The sequence below is a fragment of the Terrapene carolina genome, unplaced genomic scaffold (genome assembly GCF_002925995.2).
Source record: "Terrapene carolina triunguis isolate 2854851 unplaced genomic scaffold, T_m_triunguis-2.0 Scaffold24, whole genome shotgun sequence".
In the NCBI taxonomy this organism is placed as follows: domain Eukaryota; kingdom Metazoa; phylum Chordata; order Testudines; family Emydidae; genus Terrapene; species Terrapene triunguis.
The window spans coordinates 2331806-2351229 of record NW_020664375.1 but is presented as its reverse complement, the minus strand read 5'-3'; the positions used below and the strand labels follow the sequence as shown (position 1 = coordinate 2351229).

The 19424-nt window shown below is 37.7% G+C and overlaps 2 protein-coding genes across 6 annotated transcripts in view; one reads left to right on the top strand and one right to left on the bottom strand.

Annotated features, from left to right (window-relative positions):
- The window catches only part of LOC112116985 (peripheral plasma membrane protein CASK), a 408250-nt gene that overhangs the window by 224727 nt on the left and 164099 nt on the right, over positions 1 to 19424 (top strand). The window lies entirely within an intron of this gene.
- On the bottom strand, positions 9213 to 10259 carry LOC112116987 (probable G-protein coupled receptor 82). Its single transcript, XM_024214784.1, has one exon. The coding sequence runs from the start codon at positions 10257 to 10259 to the stop codon at positions 9213 to 9215; it is 1047 nt and encodes a 348-aa protein (XP_024070552.1).

The following is a 19424-nucleotide window of genomic DNA, read 5'->3' as shown; positions in this document are numbered from 1 at the left end:
GACTTATTGCGGTGTCTACACCGTGCTGGGTCGACAGGAGAAACTCTCCCATTGACCTACCTTATGCTTCTTGTTCCGGTGGAGTTTTAAAATATTTCTGCAGTAAAACATGCAAGTTTACTGTTTATTTGTTTAACCTATGTATTTTTCTCGAACTAAGATATAAACATATAACATTTTGTGTTTCTGCATATTCTGTAAGCTCATGTAATGAAAATACTTTTTAATAGTTCAAATATAAGAATGGATTAAGGTCATAGCGAGAACCTTAACAGTAAATTTCCAGATTTTTGTTCATTTGTTTTGCAATTAATGCTCAGACTTAATGTGGTACATAGAGTGTGGGGGCGGGGCTGGTGCGTGTGGGGGCGTGCACGTGTGTTGAATAAAATAATAGTGTACAGTTAGATTATCTGAGTGTCTTGGGTGACACCCAAACCATCAAACAATTGATGTTTTGTCAGATGAATTTGGCCTTTATACAGAGCTTTGATTTTGGTAATGAAAATAAATTTAATGTAACCTAGAGTTAAGAAGGGTTGTGTTTGTTTAAACTGTGCAAAAATCCAAAGAGTAGCCAGTGAAACAGAAAAATCTGCTAAAGTATAATCCACAATGTGTAGGCTCCTGCCTTCTTCAGATAGCAAAAAATGCATCTCAGTAGCTCTGAAACTGATGGAACAGAAAATGTTTTTTCCAAAAAGTACAGCTACATATTATACTGTTACATGGAACCTCCAAAAATCCGTATTTGAGGCAGTGGGTTATTGTATACAGATGGAAGTATAGTTTTTTGTGTTAAACTTGTCAGGACAGTATTTTAAGATGAGAGAACCAGACTCTTTTTGTGTTGAACAAGTCCTGATGCTTTTTTGGTGTCTAAATCGAGTATAGACGTCACTGTAAATATATACACAGTATACTTAAAAGAAATAAAAATCTCTCTTTAGTTTAAAAATAATGGTCTTTCCTAGATTCCACTTTTGTTTTCTATACTTTGGAGGCAGTTAGATGTTTCACTGATCACCAGAGTTGAAACAAGATGGACATATGACGGGCTTTGCTCTAAATTCCATGGTTTTGACGCTTCTCAAGGACAGGATTTTATGTTCTCGCAGTGGACATGGCATAATATATCTGAGATACTAATAATTTTGCTGTAGAGGATTTGATTTTACTCCTGTTTTTTTGACTGACGTAAAACAAAAGAACAAACAAATTTCTGAGCTTCACAGGGAACAATTTTGAGAAAAGACACAAAGAAACAGTGCTTGTGGATTTTCAATGGTGTGATGGTGGTTCTCTTGGAAATTTCTATAAAGAAAGACTGTTCTCTTAGTCTCTGCAGTGAGCATTATAAAGTAAATTACTAGGGGAAAGTATTTAATCCAGCAAATAATTGTTTTTAAAATGTTCTAATCATTTGTCAAAATTTTAATTTAAAATTACAGCCCTGAACTAAAAAGATGAATATAAAAATCAAAAGGAAAATATTTGATTTACTGCTACTTTACAGAATATTTGTCGTGTTCAGGGAAAATAGTGTGAAGTTTGTAAGAAAACAGACTTCTGCATGTATGTGTATGTTGAAATAACAGGGCATCACTACTTTGACAAGTAATGGTGATTCTGCTAAAATGTTAGTCCAAGCTGATTGATATGCCAGCCATATTTCACCATGAATAATCCCATACACTCCTTCTGCATCTTCATTTTTATTTTGCCTATTCATTTTTATTTATAATGTAGCATGATGATTTGTTTCCTTTTGTGTTCTTCTTCTTAGTAAGAAGAGAGGGAAATTAAAGTATCTTTTACTATTAGTTTTGTTTATAACTGAATGACCTGTCTGTATCAGTAATGCTGGTTTATTTGTGTCTGTGCAGAAGGTCTGGAGAAACCTTATCCTTTTCAGCACAAGTGAACTTGTGACCTGCTCAAGAATTATTATTCATTTTTGCTCTTTAATAAGGTCTTTCCTTCTAAATTCCTGAGAATCCTGTCAGCAGGCTCTCACTTCCAATATTCTGACTTCAAAGGAACCTTTTTGTTTTACCTGGGGATGAGTGGTTCTGGTACCAACTACTATGTGAGACTTTTATTCCCAAAGATTATTAGATTTCCAGATCAAGAATGTAATCTGTCCACTAAATGTGTGTGTGTGTGTGTGTGTGTGTGTGTACATATATATTAAATTACACGCAAACTGTGTTAAAAGAATGTTAAAGTTGCAAAGTCTAGCACTCAAAAGGTAGAAAATGCCAGAATTAAAGTTCCCCATGCAACTGCAATTTTGCCCCCTTGTACATTTGCTTGGTGATGCAGTATTTAATTACATGATTATGTAATATTTTTTTCCATAGGCCCCCTGCCTCATTCAGTGCACAGGTTGGATGAAGCTCACTGAATAAAAACTCACTGAATAAATAGTATTTTGTATTCTTCCCATGGTTCAGTGTCACGGGCCTTATTTAAACCGTGCACATTGTTTAAACCCTGCTTTAAAGACAGAATTAATAATTTCCTCATCTGCTTTTCTGTAGTATCTTCATAAAGACTGACTAATTTATTCTCACAACACCCTTGTGAAGAGAAGGGGTATTACTCTCTCATTTTGCAGATGGGCAGAGGTTAAGGCCAAAATTGTAAACGTGTCCACTAACTTTGGGTGCCCAATTTTAGATGGTTAGGACCTAATGTTTTCTGAGTGCTTAGCATTTTATAGCACTTTATATGTTCAAAGTACAGCCTCCCAGTGATTTCAGTTGCCGCAGTGAGCGTACAGCCCCATGGTCTCAAGTTGGGTACCCATAAAATGAGGATGATAGACTACCTCTGAAAAGTTTGTGACTTGCCCAGGATCACACAGGCATTGTGGCAGAGGCAGGGATAGAATCTATTTCTCCAGAGAAACATTCAACTGCCTTAACTATAAGACCATCTTTTCTCATCCTGCAATCCCCTTCCTCATTTACTGCATACCTTCTAACTTCTGCAATGAATGTGGCCAGGGTCCTATGTTGCACAACCCTGATTCCTCTTCAGAGCAGGCTCATTCTGTGCAGTGTTGTGACACAAATATGTTGTGGCTAGTAAGGTGCATGCATTGTGTATCTGTAATTTTGTTTGACTTTTGTTATTTGCCATTCAGACACTGTTTCCTCTCTCGAAAGATGAGTTCTTTGAAGTACATAGGTCCCTACTGTGAAATCACATGACCTGTCACTTCTCCTTCCCAATCCCTTCTTTCATCTTTTGGTCCCTCTCCTCACACACAATTGAGACTGGTGTCATAGACAAATGGAGAAGTATTGCGTTGTATGGTCTACCACACCAACCAGTAACCTTCAGTACTTGACTCTGTTAAAACAAATAAAAAAAAAATAAAAAATAAAAAGTCCATTTCTGTCAGATATACTATTCTAATAATGTATTCTACAGCAGGGACCTACTGCATTTAAAAAAAAAATTATAAAAATTCCATTATATTGCAGAGACATGGTTGGTGAGGCAATTTTTTTTATTGGACCAGTTTATGTTGGTGGAAGAGACAAGCTTTCAGGCTACACAGATCTCTTCTTCAGGTACTCGGATTATCACAACTAAATATAAGGTGGAACAAATTGTTTAGAATATGTGGCTAATTTATATTCTAAGAGACCATTCAAGTTGAAGTGGCCTGTTAACACCTCTCCGGTCATAGGGGAAAAAAGGTGGGCTAGTGGGTTACAGATTGTTGTAATAAGCCATAAATTCTGTGTCTTTATTAAAACCATGATTTTTAGTGTCTTTTGAAGGTGTTGTGCAGGTTTCCTTTGAGAATGGGGACTGATAGGTCAGATATGGAGTGATATGCAGTGTTGGTCTTAGGATTTTAGAGAGACAAGGTGGGTGAAGTAATATCGTTTAGAAGGAGAGCTCGGTCTAAATTCAGAAGTTAGTCCAATAAAAGATACTACCTCACCCACCTTGTCTCTCTAGATATGGAGTGATTGTTTTGTGAAAAGTGTTCACTCACGAGTGATATGGTGTTTTTGTCTTTTATCATTTTTCTGTGTGAGTTCATTCACGAGCATAGTGATTATCTGGTTTCACCCATGTTGTTGAGGCATTTAGTGCACTGAATGAAATACACCACATTGATAGGCAAGTGCAAGACCTGTGGATCTTGAAAGGTGTGTTGGGGAAGGGGAGGCATTGGTCAGGGGGGTATTGATCATTGTAGCAGTGGAGATATGTCTGCAGGTCTTGCATCTGTTATGACAATGTCTGGTGCAGCTTTGACTTGGTGGGTCTTGGTGCATGTGGAGCTTGCTTCTGGTGATGAGTTTGGCAAGGCTCGGGGTGTTTGAAGGCCAGAAAAGGGGGGCAAGGAAAGACTTCTTTCAGGATGTGGTCCCCATTGAGTATGGTTTGTAATTGTTTAATGATACCCCATATGGGTTCCAGGATGGGGTCGTAGGTAGCAACTAGGGGAGTGTGATTGGAGGGTTTTTTTTCTGTATTGAACCATGTTCTCTCAGGGTATTTGGGTGTCTCTTTCCATGATGCTATCTGTTTCTCTGTGAAGGGTCCTTGTGTGATTAAGACAGTTTTAAGTGTGTTACGGTGTGTATCCTGGACCTCTCAGTCCTCATCCGCAAAGGATCAGAAGAAGAGCTCTGTGTAAGCTCCAAAGCTTTTGTCTCACCGGTGAAGTTGGTCCATTAAAAGATACAACCTCACCCACCTTGTCTCTCTAATACCCTGGAACCAACACAGATACAACAACACTGAATATAAGAAATTGACAGACTTCTATATTCAAAAGTGAACATATAGTATAAATAATAAAAAATTATTATTGTGTAATTAATATTTAAATTATTAAAACAAAGTATTTTTAAAATCTAAGATACTGGTTGCAATATCTAAGCAAATTTGTTCTTAAACTAACTGATTTTTAACCTCTTTAAGAAATAGAGAATGTTAATTGCTTGTCTTAATACAAAAGCTTTTAATGGTTTACAGTTAAAAATGCAAGCAGTAATCAAGTTTAATATAAATAAGATTAGAATTAATAGCCAAACAGTAGTGCAATTTCTTATTTACAAAACAATACATATAGATTCTGTATCCTGTTTTCACTATATTCCCCTTGTTCTAAAAAGTGCACAAATGTTTTCTTTAATTTTTGGTGTATTAAAACACTTCCCCCCCCCGTGTGTGTGTGTATGTATACACACGAGCTAGATCTGGAAGCCATTGCAGCAAACATGGAATCTCACAATATATTTTTACATGTTCTATTTTAAGAGTTTAACTGCATTTTGTAGTCAAATTAGCAATAAAGACTGTTTTCGAGGGAAGCGATACTGCGTGGTTGATGGTGAGCAGGAACTCAAAGGGAAAGGGACAGCAGATGAGGGAGGGAGCAGAGGAAGGTCATGTGTGTGTAATTTTTTTTTAAACCACATATTTAAAGCGTAATCAATATGTTGTGGATTTTTTGTACTGCCAGGCCTGCAATCTGAGTCTGGAATCTTGGGACTTGAAATCTAGCTTGATATTTTTCTGGTTTATACACCACTATTATAAAGGTTCTGCCAGAAGGGTCCATGTCTCGCACACACACAGAAAAATGGAGATGACCAGCACGTGCAGCAGTTTCAGTTTGGATTCCAGAGAGATGTTCTTATTCCTCCAAATAGGCTTTAGCTTTGCCTCTGTTGCTGTTGTTTGCACAGTTCTTGCCAGAATTACGGCAGAACTTACGGAAAAGTTCCCTTATGGCGGAACTTGAACGGAAAATACAGATAGTAGAGATGAGATACTTTTGTAAAATCCTGGGCATCTCCTACTTCGATCACGTCACTAATGAAGAAGTCCGCAACATCATCACTCAATGCACTGGGTAATATGAAGACCTCTTGAAGATCGTGAAGAAGCGCAAGCTGAAATGGTACGGCCATGTAACAAGATCATCTGGCCTATCCAAGATCATCCTCCAAGGGACAGTACAGGGGAAGAGAAGAAGAGGTAGACAGAAGAAGAGATGGATTGACAACTTAAGAGTGGGCAGGAATGGACTTCGCGGCAACTCAAACACTGACACACAATCATCAGGGGTGGAGACAATTGACTGATTGCTTATCAGTGATCAGGGCCGGCTCCAGGCACCAGGCCACCAAGCTTGTGCTTGGGGCGGCACCTGGAGGGGGGCGGCGCGGCGCTCCTGCCGCTGGGGAGAGCGGGGCCACGGTCGGGCTTGCCGCCCTCCTCCCAGGGCTCCGGCTGCCCTCCCCCCCAGCGCCCTCCCCCCAGCCACCGGGGGGGAGAGCGGAGCCCCCGCTGGGGCTCACCGCCCCCCCCGCCCCCCCCGTGGGGCGGCAAAAAAGCCAGAGCCGGCCCTGTCAGTGATGGTACCCCAACGACCAGTGCGGTTATGGGAGTGGTGGTGATGATGATTATAAAGGTTCTCTGAAGAAATTCTTCTCTTTGGTAAATATGTGCAAACCCACTATCTTCAGCAAACCTAACGATAGTCCCTTTTTGCAATATAACCACAGTTAAGAAAGTGTCAAAATCATGAAACAATTTTCACTCTGTGTGTCATGTTGGGCATTGTTGATTTAAGTATTTTAAATTTGCATAACTTTTTCACTTAAATTGTGTTCTGGTGCCTCTTGAATGAAATCCTGACCCCATTGAAGCCAATGGGAATTTTGCCATTGATTTCAGTTTAACCAGGATTTCAAACCTGGACCTTTTTTCTGCAAGTTATCTGAACTAACAGCAGATGTTGCATAATTTTTATTGCATTGGCTGTGATATTGTGTGAAGTTGGTAATAAACTTTATGTAATAGGCTAGAGCAGTGGCTCTCAACCTTTCCAGACTACTGTACCCCTTTCAGGAATCTGATTTGTCTTGCATACCCCAAGTTTCACCTCTCTTAAAAACTACTTGCTTACAAAATCAGACATAAAAATACAGAAGTGTCACAGCACACTATTACTAAAAAATTGCTTACTTTCTCATTTTTAACTATATTGTAAAATAAATAAATTGGAATATAAATATTGTTCTTACATTTCAGTGTATACTATATAGAGTAGTATAAACAAGTCATTGTCTGTATGAAATTTTATTTTGTACTGACTTTGTTAGTGCTTTTTATGTACCCCTGATTGAAAACCACTGGGCTAGAGCACAAATGAGTTTCAATCAAAACGCTTGAAAAAAATAGATTTTTGCATGTAAGCATTTCTAGAGTGTCCATTACATGGATATTATTTTTGAAAGAGATGACATTGTATTGCAGTTAAGTGGCTACTCTTTTACACAGTAACAATGAATATACATTCAGTTAATGCTGAACATGTTAGATGCTATGTTTTTGTATTTTACAGTGGGTTTGTATTGCCTACAGTGAATTAATATGGTGGAGGAAGAAAGAGAAAGTGCAGGGGGAAAAAACTTTTAATTTCAACAAGAAATCTAAAGATCCTCTGTTTATAATTTCTTTAAAATTGCTACTTAATATTGTTAGTTTTTCTCCATGATCCTCAAACTTCTGTAGTGAGAAACCTCATAGGCAAGCTGTGTTACAGCTAGAAGTGTACTCTGTGATTACCAATTGATTATCCATTAATTGTATTGTTCAGTCACATTGTTAAATGCCTTTATTTTGTCCATCCTTAAATGATGAACCTTGATGAAGAGTCAGTGTCATCCTAATTAAACCACACAATTTACCTAATTTAAGATTAGACTGGACAAAAGGAGACCTGTAGTGGAGGATTATCTGTGGGCTAGTATTGAGTTCAGGTACATTTTGTGTGCACTTTACTGTTCTCTATTTTGCTTAAGCTTAGTTTTTGTATATATTAGGATACGTCAGAATATTGTACATACATTTATTTTATGCAGTCTTTTTGTTATATATTTATATGAATCATCTCTTTGGTTATGATCATTCTTGTATAAATTAAATATTTTAGATTAATCTGTGTGGTAAGACCAGCTTTTGAAATGAGACAAATAACATTCACTATTAATTATTTATGTAATAGTAGGTGGGTGTGCACAGCATTTTACAATAAATCCATTGTCCCAAAAACAGAACTATGGCTGCAAATGGTCATTCAAGGAACACAACTGCTATGGATGGGCTCCTACATGAGGATTTCCAGAACAAACTAAAGAAAACATCTAAAACAATGTCCCTCATTCCATCTTACAGATTTTTTCCTATTTCTGTGGGTCTCTTACCCCCATAGGTCAGTAACCACCATCAAACCCTTGTCAACCTTGTCGGTGTTACTGTGTAATTTCATCCCATGGTCCTTGTCAGAGGCAAGAATAAGATCAGAAGTTGATCACCCCTATGAGACTCCCAGCCTTTTCATACAACCCTATTATAAGCCTCCTCCCACTGAGGCTAGGATGGGGCCTCATATGGTTCAGACAATACCATTCCTAGGGTGATGGACAAAGTTTAAGTAAAGAGTAGGAAGAATGTTTCTTTATTCTAAAAACTCAAATATCAGACTAATCTCCCCTCACACTTCCTGTCAGTTTCATTGCTCAATCCGTGTAATGGACTCATCCCAAAAGACAAGGAAATACCTATCCCCCAGTAACTCTGAGCAAAAAAACCCAAAACCCTGTTAATTCCAAATTCCTGGCTAGCTCTCTGCAAGTACATCTATATTTCTCAGACACTTGATTTAATTATACCATAAAAACTACCCGTGTCTAGTTTGGTTTCTTTTGTTTAATTTTTGTCCTTGTAATTTAACTAAGAGAGACCGCGTCTGAAACCGTAGCATATTTATGTGACGATACTGGAGAGCCAAGTTATTACCTTTGATCTATTGTCTGCTCTCTTCACTTTCCTTATCTTTGGTTTCTCCAAGGACTGGAATTAATCAATGTGTATAGTTCAAACATAAAATGTAATCCCTTTTTCATTTTGTGTAAGCAAAATCATAGTGCACAGTTCATTGTAAGAAGTATAAAGGTTCATCAAGCAACAGCAAAGTTGCAAACATGAATTAACAGTTCAAATGTTCATAAGCAGGTTTTTTTAAATTCTATACATTCATCTTTTATCTGTAAATTTCATTTTCACTGTGGATAGAAAGAATTTTTCTGTTATAGGTAGCTATGTTTAGCAAAAAGGTTTTTGTCCTAAAATATGTTCAGTTAAGATTTTTACTTATTCCTTCTTCATATTTGTGTAGTCTCTTCAATATCAGCTGTATGCTTGTGATCTTGTGATGAGGATTTTCTAAAGAGATTGTACAGACTCTTCTTAAATGTTTTATCTAATAAAAGATTTACAACAGGATCTAAACTACTTTTGGCAGCTGCAAGACAAGTAAGAAAGTTTTTTGCTTCCACTAAATAGTTCATCATCTGGCAGTCTTCATTAGCAAGCAGCGCATAAAAAACTGGCCTGAAAATATGATATGGAAGAAAGCAGACAGTTAATATAAGTAGGATGACAAAAATGTTTCTTTTGACTGTACTGTAAATTAGATGTTTCTTTCCAATGCAAGTATTTTTCTGCATTTTACTCAGGTGATTGACAAGGGAATAGTATGAGAATAATACTGTTATAAAAAATAAAAAAAACCATGCAGTAGCAATAAGAACTGTGATCTTTGAAGTGAGTTCGCCATTTTCTGCCTTCCAGTGGTAGCATCTGTCAACTTGTCCTGGATCAGACTGTACGTACAAATCATACACTATCACTGGTACAGTTACGCCCAGTACAATGATCCATATACTGATGCACAAGTATTTAGCAAATTTTGGCTGACGAAACTTTTCCAGTAGGCATTTATAGAAGTAGTTTTCGTTAACTGTTGGAGAATATTGCATGTGGTCATTATTTTTCATCAGTGTTGAATATTGACTTAAAGCAGTCCAACATAAAATTGTAATGCTGACATACATACTAGTATGTATAACCAGAGTTCCAAAGTAGTTTATTATTTTACATAGCATGGAATCATTCTCCCACTGATAGCCATCTGCAAAGTAGGCAGCGAGAAAAGGCATTGTTATGCATACAAATAAATTTGCAATAACAAGATTTGTCAGGTAGATGTTCTGTGTTCTTTTTGTAGATATGTGCTTTGAAAATATCCACTCAGAGAGAATGTTTCCAAAACTGCCTGTAGTAAATAGGAAAGAATAGATGATTGGCAGAGCAACTGTAGAAGCCGATGATGGTTGAAGAAGACATGTTGAATTTTTCATTAATCCCATTCAAGTTTTTCTTGAATAAATGTACACTGAGCTGAAAAACAATTGTAGGGGTTATTTTCTTCTGTAATCTGTATTTAATGGCTGTCATATTTACTAATTTCATAATTTTGCTAACAATTTCTTTTCCTTCCCTCAGGCGCTTGAATATTTATACCCAGCAGTTAGCCTCCTGGAAGTTATCATCTTGACACAGCAAGATGGTGGAATTGCAGTTTCTTTTTGAGTTGACATGAAATTTTTGCACACGGATTCAGGGATACTACAAAAGTAGTATAACACTAAATATCTATGGTCTTAGATCATAAATCCTGAGTCCAATAACATAGCGCATAGAGACTCAGGAAACCTGGAGAATTCATCCAAATTCTGACAGTGATTCATGATTGTGGACTAGCACTTCAGTCTCTCCATACCTCAATGTCCTGAATTATAACATGACAATAGTCTGCTTCTAGAGCATTTTGATATTGTCAAATCAAAGATGCTAAATACATGTAAAGTAGTATTTTGATTGCAGAAATTCAATGTAGCACTCCCTGGCCTCCACGCAAATATGTACTGGAGATGTACTATGACACTAAAATGCTGGCCACGTGGATTTAGGTTGCGGTGAAAGAAAAAACTTCCAGTCTTCTTTACCACTCTGTTCTGAGCCTTGGTCATTGCAGCTATAGCTATCCCGTTCAGTCTGGTCTGATTATGAAATATTTTCAAACTTGATCAGATTTTTCAGCAATCATTCCACAGGTTTAAATTTTGGCCTGTTTAATTTAGTTTTTGTTTTGTGTTGTACAGGCTGTAGATAAGGAATCGAATGCTTATGAGCAGTGTTAAAGTACTCAACAGTGACAGCATGTCTTTCTGCCATTTAAATTGGTGTTTCAGCTTGCTAGTGTGGAGGGAAGAGGAGAGTTGGAGATCGCTATATTCTCCTTCATGCACATCTTACTTGTTAATGAACTAGACCCCTAATGAGATTTTATTTAATTTATAAATTCATGGAAAAACTTCATACACATTCCAAAGTTATAAAATAAAATATTTGTATTTTAAAACTGTTATTAAAAAAGAGTTATTAGCTACAGTGTGGAGAAGATTTTGTATAAACATGAAAAGGTACAAAAGGAAGATACAGAAAGCTAGATATACTATGTCAGAAAAATAAAAAGGTTCAAAAGGCTTGTTTAAAAATGATGCCGTGCAAAACCCCTTACAGCCCTGGTAACTCTCAAATGAAACTAACTTTTGCATAACTGTTCCCATTTAGCATCTTGTTAATACTATCTGGGTTTTTAAAGAAACTGAGCTAAATTCTGCTGTTAAAGTGAAGTAAACCCAGAGTAACTATTGAAGTCATTAACCCACAGTCTGTCTAATTCTGATATTTTTTTGTATGTTCAGATGGAAAAAAAATAAGGAATTAACAATTAAACTTACCTATGAAAACTGCAAGCACCTTCCACCTCAAAGACCGGATATTTCTGTTTGAAGCATTTCCTTTTCAGTCCAACCCACTGTCTGAAAAATGCTTTCTACTTACTTATTTGTTTGTGGAGGGAAGGGGGTGTTTCTTAAAATCAGAAAAAAGGAGCTATGTGTATTTCTTACTTATCAGTTCTCAGAATTTATTGTAGAGGTCTGCTTTGTTGAGGTTAAGACCAGCTTTCTGTTTAAAGCTTGACACTTCTAAGTGCTTTAAAATACCCATAGTTACTCAGATGATTTTTGGTTTTGCTTTTTTAGCATCTGGAAAGGATACTTTTGCTTGATTGCACCAAGTGCCATTTGCTTGGACCATGAATGGGTTCTTAACAAATAGGGTGATGTCTTTAACACTTTTAAATTCTTGGAACCTCTCCTGGAAGTTTTGAAAAAGCCTGTCCAGAGAGTACACCATCTGATTCACATCTGCAGTGTCCCAGCAACTTGGCAGCATCAGGAAATGCAGCATCTCCCCAGTTTCCAAATCATTTTTGAAGAGACTCTGTTTTGAAATTAAGTGACGTGGTAGAGATCCACTACGTTTTCATTTCGCCCCTGTAGCTTTAAGTTGAAATAATTTAAGTGGCCTGTCAAATCAACAAGGAAGGCCAGGATGTTCATGCTTGTGGCATCCCTCAAAAATGTGTGTAGCTCTTCTACCTGTTTCCCTGGACTTTTATGTAGCTATTCTTCCACATGAACTTGAGTTTCCCACAGCCTTCTTAGTACTTGCCCTCTGCTCAGCCAGTGGATGTCATTATGAACCAACAGGTCATCGTAATCGGCAGATACTTCTGAAAGAAAGCTTTTGAGCTGTGTTGTAGTGCTGACTTGGACCGAAGGAAATTGACAGGTTTTATCACCATTGACATTACATTAGCTTACTCATAGCTAAGCTTTGCTCAAAGTGCGGTTAGGTGGATTACAGTGATAGAAAATCAAATTGGGATTCAGTACCAATCATGGCAGGAGCACTATCTGTTGTAATTGACCCAATCTGAGTCATGTCTAAACCTTCATTAGACAAAAAAGTTTGAACAGAATTAAACAAATCCTCACCTGTCATGGGATTGTTATGCAGTTTAAGGGACAACATATCCTCCATAAATTTCTCTCTATCAAAAAAAAAAGTCTGAAGGTGTCAACATCTTCCTTCTCCGCAAAAAGGGTTTCAGCTGTAGTAGTCATACGCTGCGTAATAATGTCCACATCTGTAAAAGGTTTCCTGAGTTTTGCCATTACCCGCACACACCTCAGTGAAGCTTCAGTTGCATTTTCCTGAGTGCAAGTAGCTTTTGAAATATTTGTGCTCTGAAAACATTCACCTTTTAATTAAGTGATCTTGTCTGATCTTAAATGGGAGCCCAGTGGATATTTGCAGTTCGATGTTCCCACATTTAACAACCACCACAGTCTTTGTACAACTTAAACATACTGGTCAAGCCTTTGGATGTTGTGGCAAAATAATAGTAAGCGTAGGTCCAATTTTCTTTAAATTAACAGTTTTCGGTGTCAACTTCCTTTTTTTTTTGGGCCATGTTTAAACACGGTGCCGTTAAACATCAAACGCGCCAGAGGCAGGTCTACAGCTTTCAACAGTGTAAATGAGCCTATGAACATACTCTTGGTTTTTTTATTGGCAGAAAGTGATAGCTCAAATTAAGCAAATAAGGAATTAGTGAATCAATCATTAATTCACAGTACTGGAAATCACATTGTGAGAGAATGAGTGGGAGCAGTGGAGTTGAGTATTCTTTAAATCTTTAAGAATCAAAAATCAAGAATCAGCATTTCCTGATACCACCTTCTAATGAGAAGTACTAGTACCAACGTGTAGTACTACTTGCACAGATACTCCAAACTTTCCTGGTACCGAGTTGTTGAATGATGCGTTAATTGTAATTTTGATCATGTTTTTCTTCTCTGCAGCTGGGTAGCCATTAAAAACATTGTGTTCATTGGGAAAAAAATATTCTGCCTTTACACCCATTTGATTTTGTGATTAATGTATTCTAACTGTGCTCAGTAGTGGCACTATAGGTTTGTCAGCATAGCAAGACTTTTTAGATGGTTTGTCTGCTGTAATAAAATGAATTCTGTGCTGAAATTTAGCATATGGATTTCTTTCTGTAAAGGTATTTTTTTACGGAGAAAATCTTTTTGTCCATTTGTTTCAAATATTTATTCCTTAATACAGATTGAGTCCTTCAAATATTTTTTACTTGCTGTTGATATTTAAAAATTAACTGAATTAATATTCTGTGTGGTATTCATTAATACTGTAGATAGGTATGTATATAATTAGAAAAGCTCCTTACTGTGTGTTATGATATTATCTACCAAGTGCAAAATATGCATCTACATTTTTTTAAAATATGCATTTATATAGGTTGCAGAGGAGTTGGTCTGATTTATTCATGTTGGCTCATAACATTCCAACAGATGTTTCTGTAAGTATTATGTTTAAATGATTACTGCTTTATTACCACCACCACCACCAAAATCAAAGTACAGTAACATTTGGGAAATGAATAGTGGTGATGAAAAAGGAAAAGTAGAGAAGAAACACAAGTATTTGTATTTATGGTTTCCATTTTCAAACAAGGAAAATGTGAAAAGAAACCAAAACATTTACAGAATTGCTTTGAATATGGAAATTGAAATCAGAGCACAGTCACATTGATTTTTCTGAAACACTAATGGCAGCAGGAATGGCAAAGAAGGAAGATTCTCCACATGGAGAGCAGTCAGGTGGGACTCTGGGATACAAGTTGTTATATGTTTGAGACAATCGCAAATTGTATTACATGTAATACTGATGTTACTTAACTGAGTTCATATATTGTAGATAATTTTATTATTAGAATAAAAAAAAAATTAAAAGTACTCCCAACAGTAAATACCTTCACCGAAATCCACAAAACAGGGAAATTCAGGGTGGAAGGGATAGCCTTTGGCTTGATAGTCTATTCTTATCTATTATGCAATATTATTATATAGCAGTGGTTCTCAAACTTTAGCAACCCCCATTTTGATTTAACATTTTTCACAGACCCCCAAGCCGGCTTCTTATTTTCCTTGGGGTGCTCAAACCCCACTCAGCCCCAGGCCCCACCCCCACTCCACCTCTTCCCCAAGACCCCACCCTACCTCTTCTCCCCCTCTCCATCCCTACCCCTACTCTTCCCCACCTCTTTCCACCCCTGAGCGCACCCTGTCCCTGCTCCTTCTCCCTCCCAACCCCTCCTGCATGCCACTAAACAGTTGTTCCGTGGCGTGCAGGAGTCACTGGGAGGGCAGGGGAGGAGTTGATCAGCAGGGCCTGGGGCTCTGGACATGACTTGCGGACCCCCTGGAATACCCTTGCAGACCCCAGTTTGAGAACCACTGATGTATAGCATATGCAAAATGGGCAAAGAATTTTAACGTGTTTTAAATTGGTTATAGTTTAGGATATTTTGTAAATATAGTGCCACTAATATTATTGTCTCACAAATATGGATTAACTGCTGTGGAGCTACAACTCTGATTATGCTTCCAAAAGAACAGTTGAATAGCATGTGTATGAGTTAGTGTAGTACCTTGTGACTATTGATGCTTTTAATTAAAAAAAAAAAAAAAGTTCTGTAGTAAAATTGCAGGTTTGTTTTATTATGTATATGAATGTGAACTGGGCAGGAAACAGTTTTGCTATCCCACAAAGATTTCTGAAATTTCAAAAAAATATTCCTTGAACATCTATGTGTGTGTGTCTCTCTCTCTCTCTCCCCCTCCGCAGCCTGCCCCCAAGAAAATCTTCCTGATGTCAGCCATTTTGACAAAATTTTCATTTCCTGACCAAAAAAAAGTTACAGCAAAAAATTCCTGACTAGGTCTAGTATGTAATGCTGTTAGAAGTGGCATTTCAGCAAAGTACTTAAATACCTCTTTAAGTCCTGTTGAAGTCAAGTGCTTTGTTGACTGAGGATAGAGTGAGGTCTGTGAGTAAATATTTTGCTCATTTGGGACCAGAAATGTGTAGACATTGCTCTATTGATGCCTATTAATAATTTTGCAATTTCCAGTGGCTTTGGCTAAGTTTTATAATTCAAAAGTGAAACTTAATATATTGATTAATATAACTGTATACAAAAGTGATGGGCACATCCCAGAAAAGTGTGTTGCATTTTTACTGTCCACAGGAGTGCATGGGCAGGGATATATATTGTAGCCATCTCTTCATAACCTGCTATGTAGTTACTACAAATAGGAAAATAAAGCAGGTTGTTCATTGTCCAGTGCTGTCCATGTATCTGGTAGACACAGTACAGGTAAAATAACTTTCATCAGACATTTGAAAATCTTCCTCAATGATGCTTTTGTGTCTATCTTAGCTTTGAAACTAAATAGTTTCAAAATTATTCTAGTGAAATTCTTCATGCTGCCTCCAGAGGTCTCATTTGATCAAACATGCAAAACAGGAGGGGGGAAAAAAGCTTATATTGATTATGAAAACGTTGACTTTAGAATTCAGCTTTTACATTTAAACTACATTTGGAAGTGGTAGTCCCAGAAGAGAATTTTCACTATATTCTGTTACATTACAATTTAATATGAATTTGTTTTCTTCAATTTATATGCATCTATGTAGGGTTTTTGGTAGAGTTGCCAGAAAATTTTTCCCACATATAGAATTTTTTGTAGATTTTGTGAAAAAACAAGAATTAATGTGGTTTTTTACTCACTTTAATCATTTGCAAAAATAAAACTTAAGTATTACAGTGAAGATGAAGCTGATAATCAAAGGGGTAAATTCTGCTGACTTCAGCTTTTTGCCTTTGCTTGCTTTCTTTCTTTCCCTGCTGACTCTCATTCCACAGTGATCAGCAGTGTTCACATCTGTAACAGGGAGAGCTCGGAGAAAAGTATGTCAGGCAAAAGTATTCCGAATTTATGAGACTTTTCATTGTCTGATCTTGCAAATCATGATGATTTTGCCTTCCATAAATTTTAGTGGAAGGAATAGTTTGTATATTTGAGGGTTTGGACTCCCCACCCCTTCTGGGATGCTGCCTGATGTACTGGGTTTTCACTGAGCCCCTCTTGCTCCACCACCTGGGCTCCCTCTCCCTGTTTTGCTGAATTAGGCTTCTTGCAACACACACGCGTGCGCGCACACCAGCTGTGGAATCACACAGAGGCTGCAAACAGCTCTGTATGGAAAGGCTAGGAAATTGCCCAGCACTCACGTGCACTTCCCCAAAATAATATTGTCTTGCACTGTATAGAAAGATCTGCACCGCGCAAGCTCATAAAAATCGCCCTCTCCCTCAATGTGGAGAGAAACATGCACAGCTTCTCCTCCCCTGCCCCAGATATGAATTGCACAAGCTGGGTTATGTTATAATCAAGAAATATGTTTATTAACTACAAAAGGCAAATTTTAAGTGATTATAAGGATAGCAAACAGAACAAAGCAGATCACTAGGCAAATAAAACACGCAAACTAAGCTTGATTCACTAAAGAAACAGGTTACAAAATGTAATTCATCACCCTAAATGTTGACTTAGGTAGGATGCAGAATTTCTGTAGCATAGAGTTCGTTATTTCTCTTACAGACTAGACTTCTGTCCTTCTCTCTTCAGGTACGTTTAGCAGTCTTTCTTCTTGGGTGGGAACGTAGTGAAGGGAGAGTCCTGATTGCCTTGCTTCCCAGCCTTAAATAGAATTTACATAAGGCGGGAAGCCTTTGTTTCCAGTGGAAAAGTACCAGCAGTGACCAAGGTGGTATTTTGCATTAGGTGATATTATCACTTGATCTTGCACTGTTGAAGCAAGTTTACAGTAACTCCTCACTTAACATTGTAGTTATGTTTCTGAAAAATGCGACTTTAAGCGAAACGATGTTAAGCGAATCCAATTTCCCCATAAGAATTAATGTAAATGGGGGTTAGGTTCCAGGGAAATTTTTTTCAATAGACAAAAAACTATGTTATATAGATATACACACAGTATACGTTTTAAACAAACAATTTAATACTGTTCACAGCTATGACGATTGTGAAGCTTGGTTGAGGTGGTGAAGTTAGAGGGTGGAAGAGGGAGGGATATTTCCCAGGGAATGCCTTGCTGCTAAATGATGAACTAGCACTCGGCTGAGCCCTCAAGTGTTAACACGTTGTTGTTAATGTAGCCTCTCACACAAGACAGCATGAACACGAGGGAGGGGAGACAGCATAGCAGACAGAGACGTACACACACCTTGTGTGTGGGAGAGAGAGAGAGAGAGAGATGCACACTGGCCCTTTAAATAAGCTGACCCACTCTTAAGTGCATTGTCTTTTTTTAAGTGGATCAGGAAGTTGAGACAGCAGCTGCTGCCCCAAGCTCACTCGCTCTCTCCATCTGTGTCCCCTCCTTGCTCTATGTGGAGAAGGGGTAAACGGGGTGCAGGAGCAAGGGAGAGGGGGACACCCTGACATAGGCCCCACTCCTTCTCCCCCTCTACCCCCCTGGATAGCATGCAGGAGTCTCTGGGAGCAGCTCCAAGGCAGAGGGCAGAAGCAGCACATGGCAGTGAGGGGAGGGACAGCTGAACTGCCAGCAATTGATAGCCTGCTGGGCAGCTGCAGCACAGGGAACTTGGGGGAGTGGGGAGCTGATGGGGGGCTGCCGGTCCACCCTGGTTACAAACCCCCACCAGCTAGCTGCAACGGGCTGCTCTTCCTGCAAGCAGTGGACAAAGCAGGCGGCTGCCAAAAGACATTAAAAGGGAGCATTGCACAACTTTAAACGAGCATGTTCCCTAATTGATCAGCAACGTAACAATGTTAACCGGGACGACTTTAAGTGAGGAGTTACTGTATTTGCAGTGTCCACAGGAAGGAACTCAAGGAAGATGGGAGATCCACACCTTTAAAGACTGTCTTTTTCTGTTGACCCATCAAGGCTGATTGCTTATTGTCTGGTGGACATTTCCCAAGTATACACACAGTTGTAATTGTTACATAGTTAATATTCCTAACTCCAGACACAGAAATGATGCATGCGTACAAATTGGAGAATCTCGTTCAGTAAATTATAACCTTTCCAATAATATCTTACAAGACCCACCTTGCATAAAATATATCTTAGACCATATTCATATCATCATAATATTTCTATGAAGAATATGTAGTATCATGCCACAGTATATTTTTCTCCTTTTGTTAAAATATGAAGACTTAAATTAAAGCTCTGTTGCCGGATAATGCTATAAAGTGCCAGCTTTATTTTTAACTGGAGTCAGAAGTGACAAAGTGCCAATATCACGATAGAATTTTGAAGAGGACGCAGAATGATTACAAAAGACAACACAGGCAGTAATATGTTGTGGCATTGCTTACATCACTCTCATTAAGATTGTTAAAGCTCAGTATTATAACCGACTCTTGACTTCTTGTTTAAAAATAAAACTTAGTGCTGTCGATTAATTGCAGTTTTAATAGCACTGTTAAATAGAATACCAATTGAAATTTATTAAATACGTTGGATGTTTTCCTACATTTTCATATATATTGTATTTCATGTATATTGTGTGTGTGTGTGTGTGTGTGTGTATGTATATATATATATATATATATATTGTAGTTGAAATCAAAATATTTTTATTACAAATATTTTCACTGTAAAAATGATAAACAAGTACTGTAGTGCAATCTCTT

Bases quoted from the DNA above. Each gene is read 5' to 3' on its own strand.
- LOC112116987 (XM_024214784.1), bottom strand. From the start codon at position 10,259: ATGGGATTAATGAAAAATTCAACATGTCTTCTTCAACCATCATCGGCT.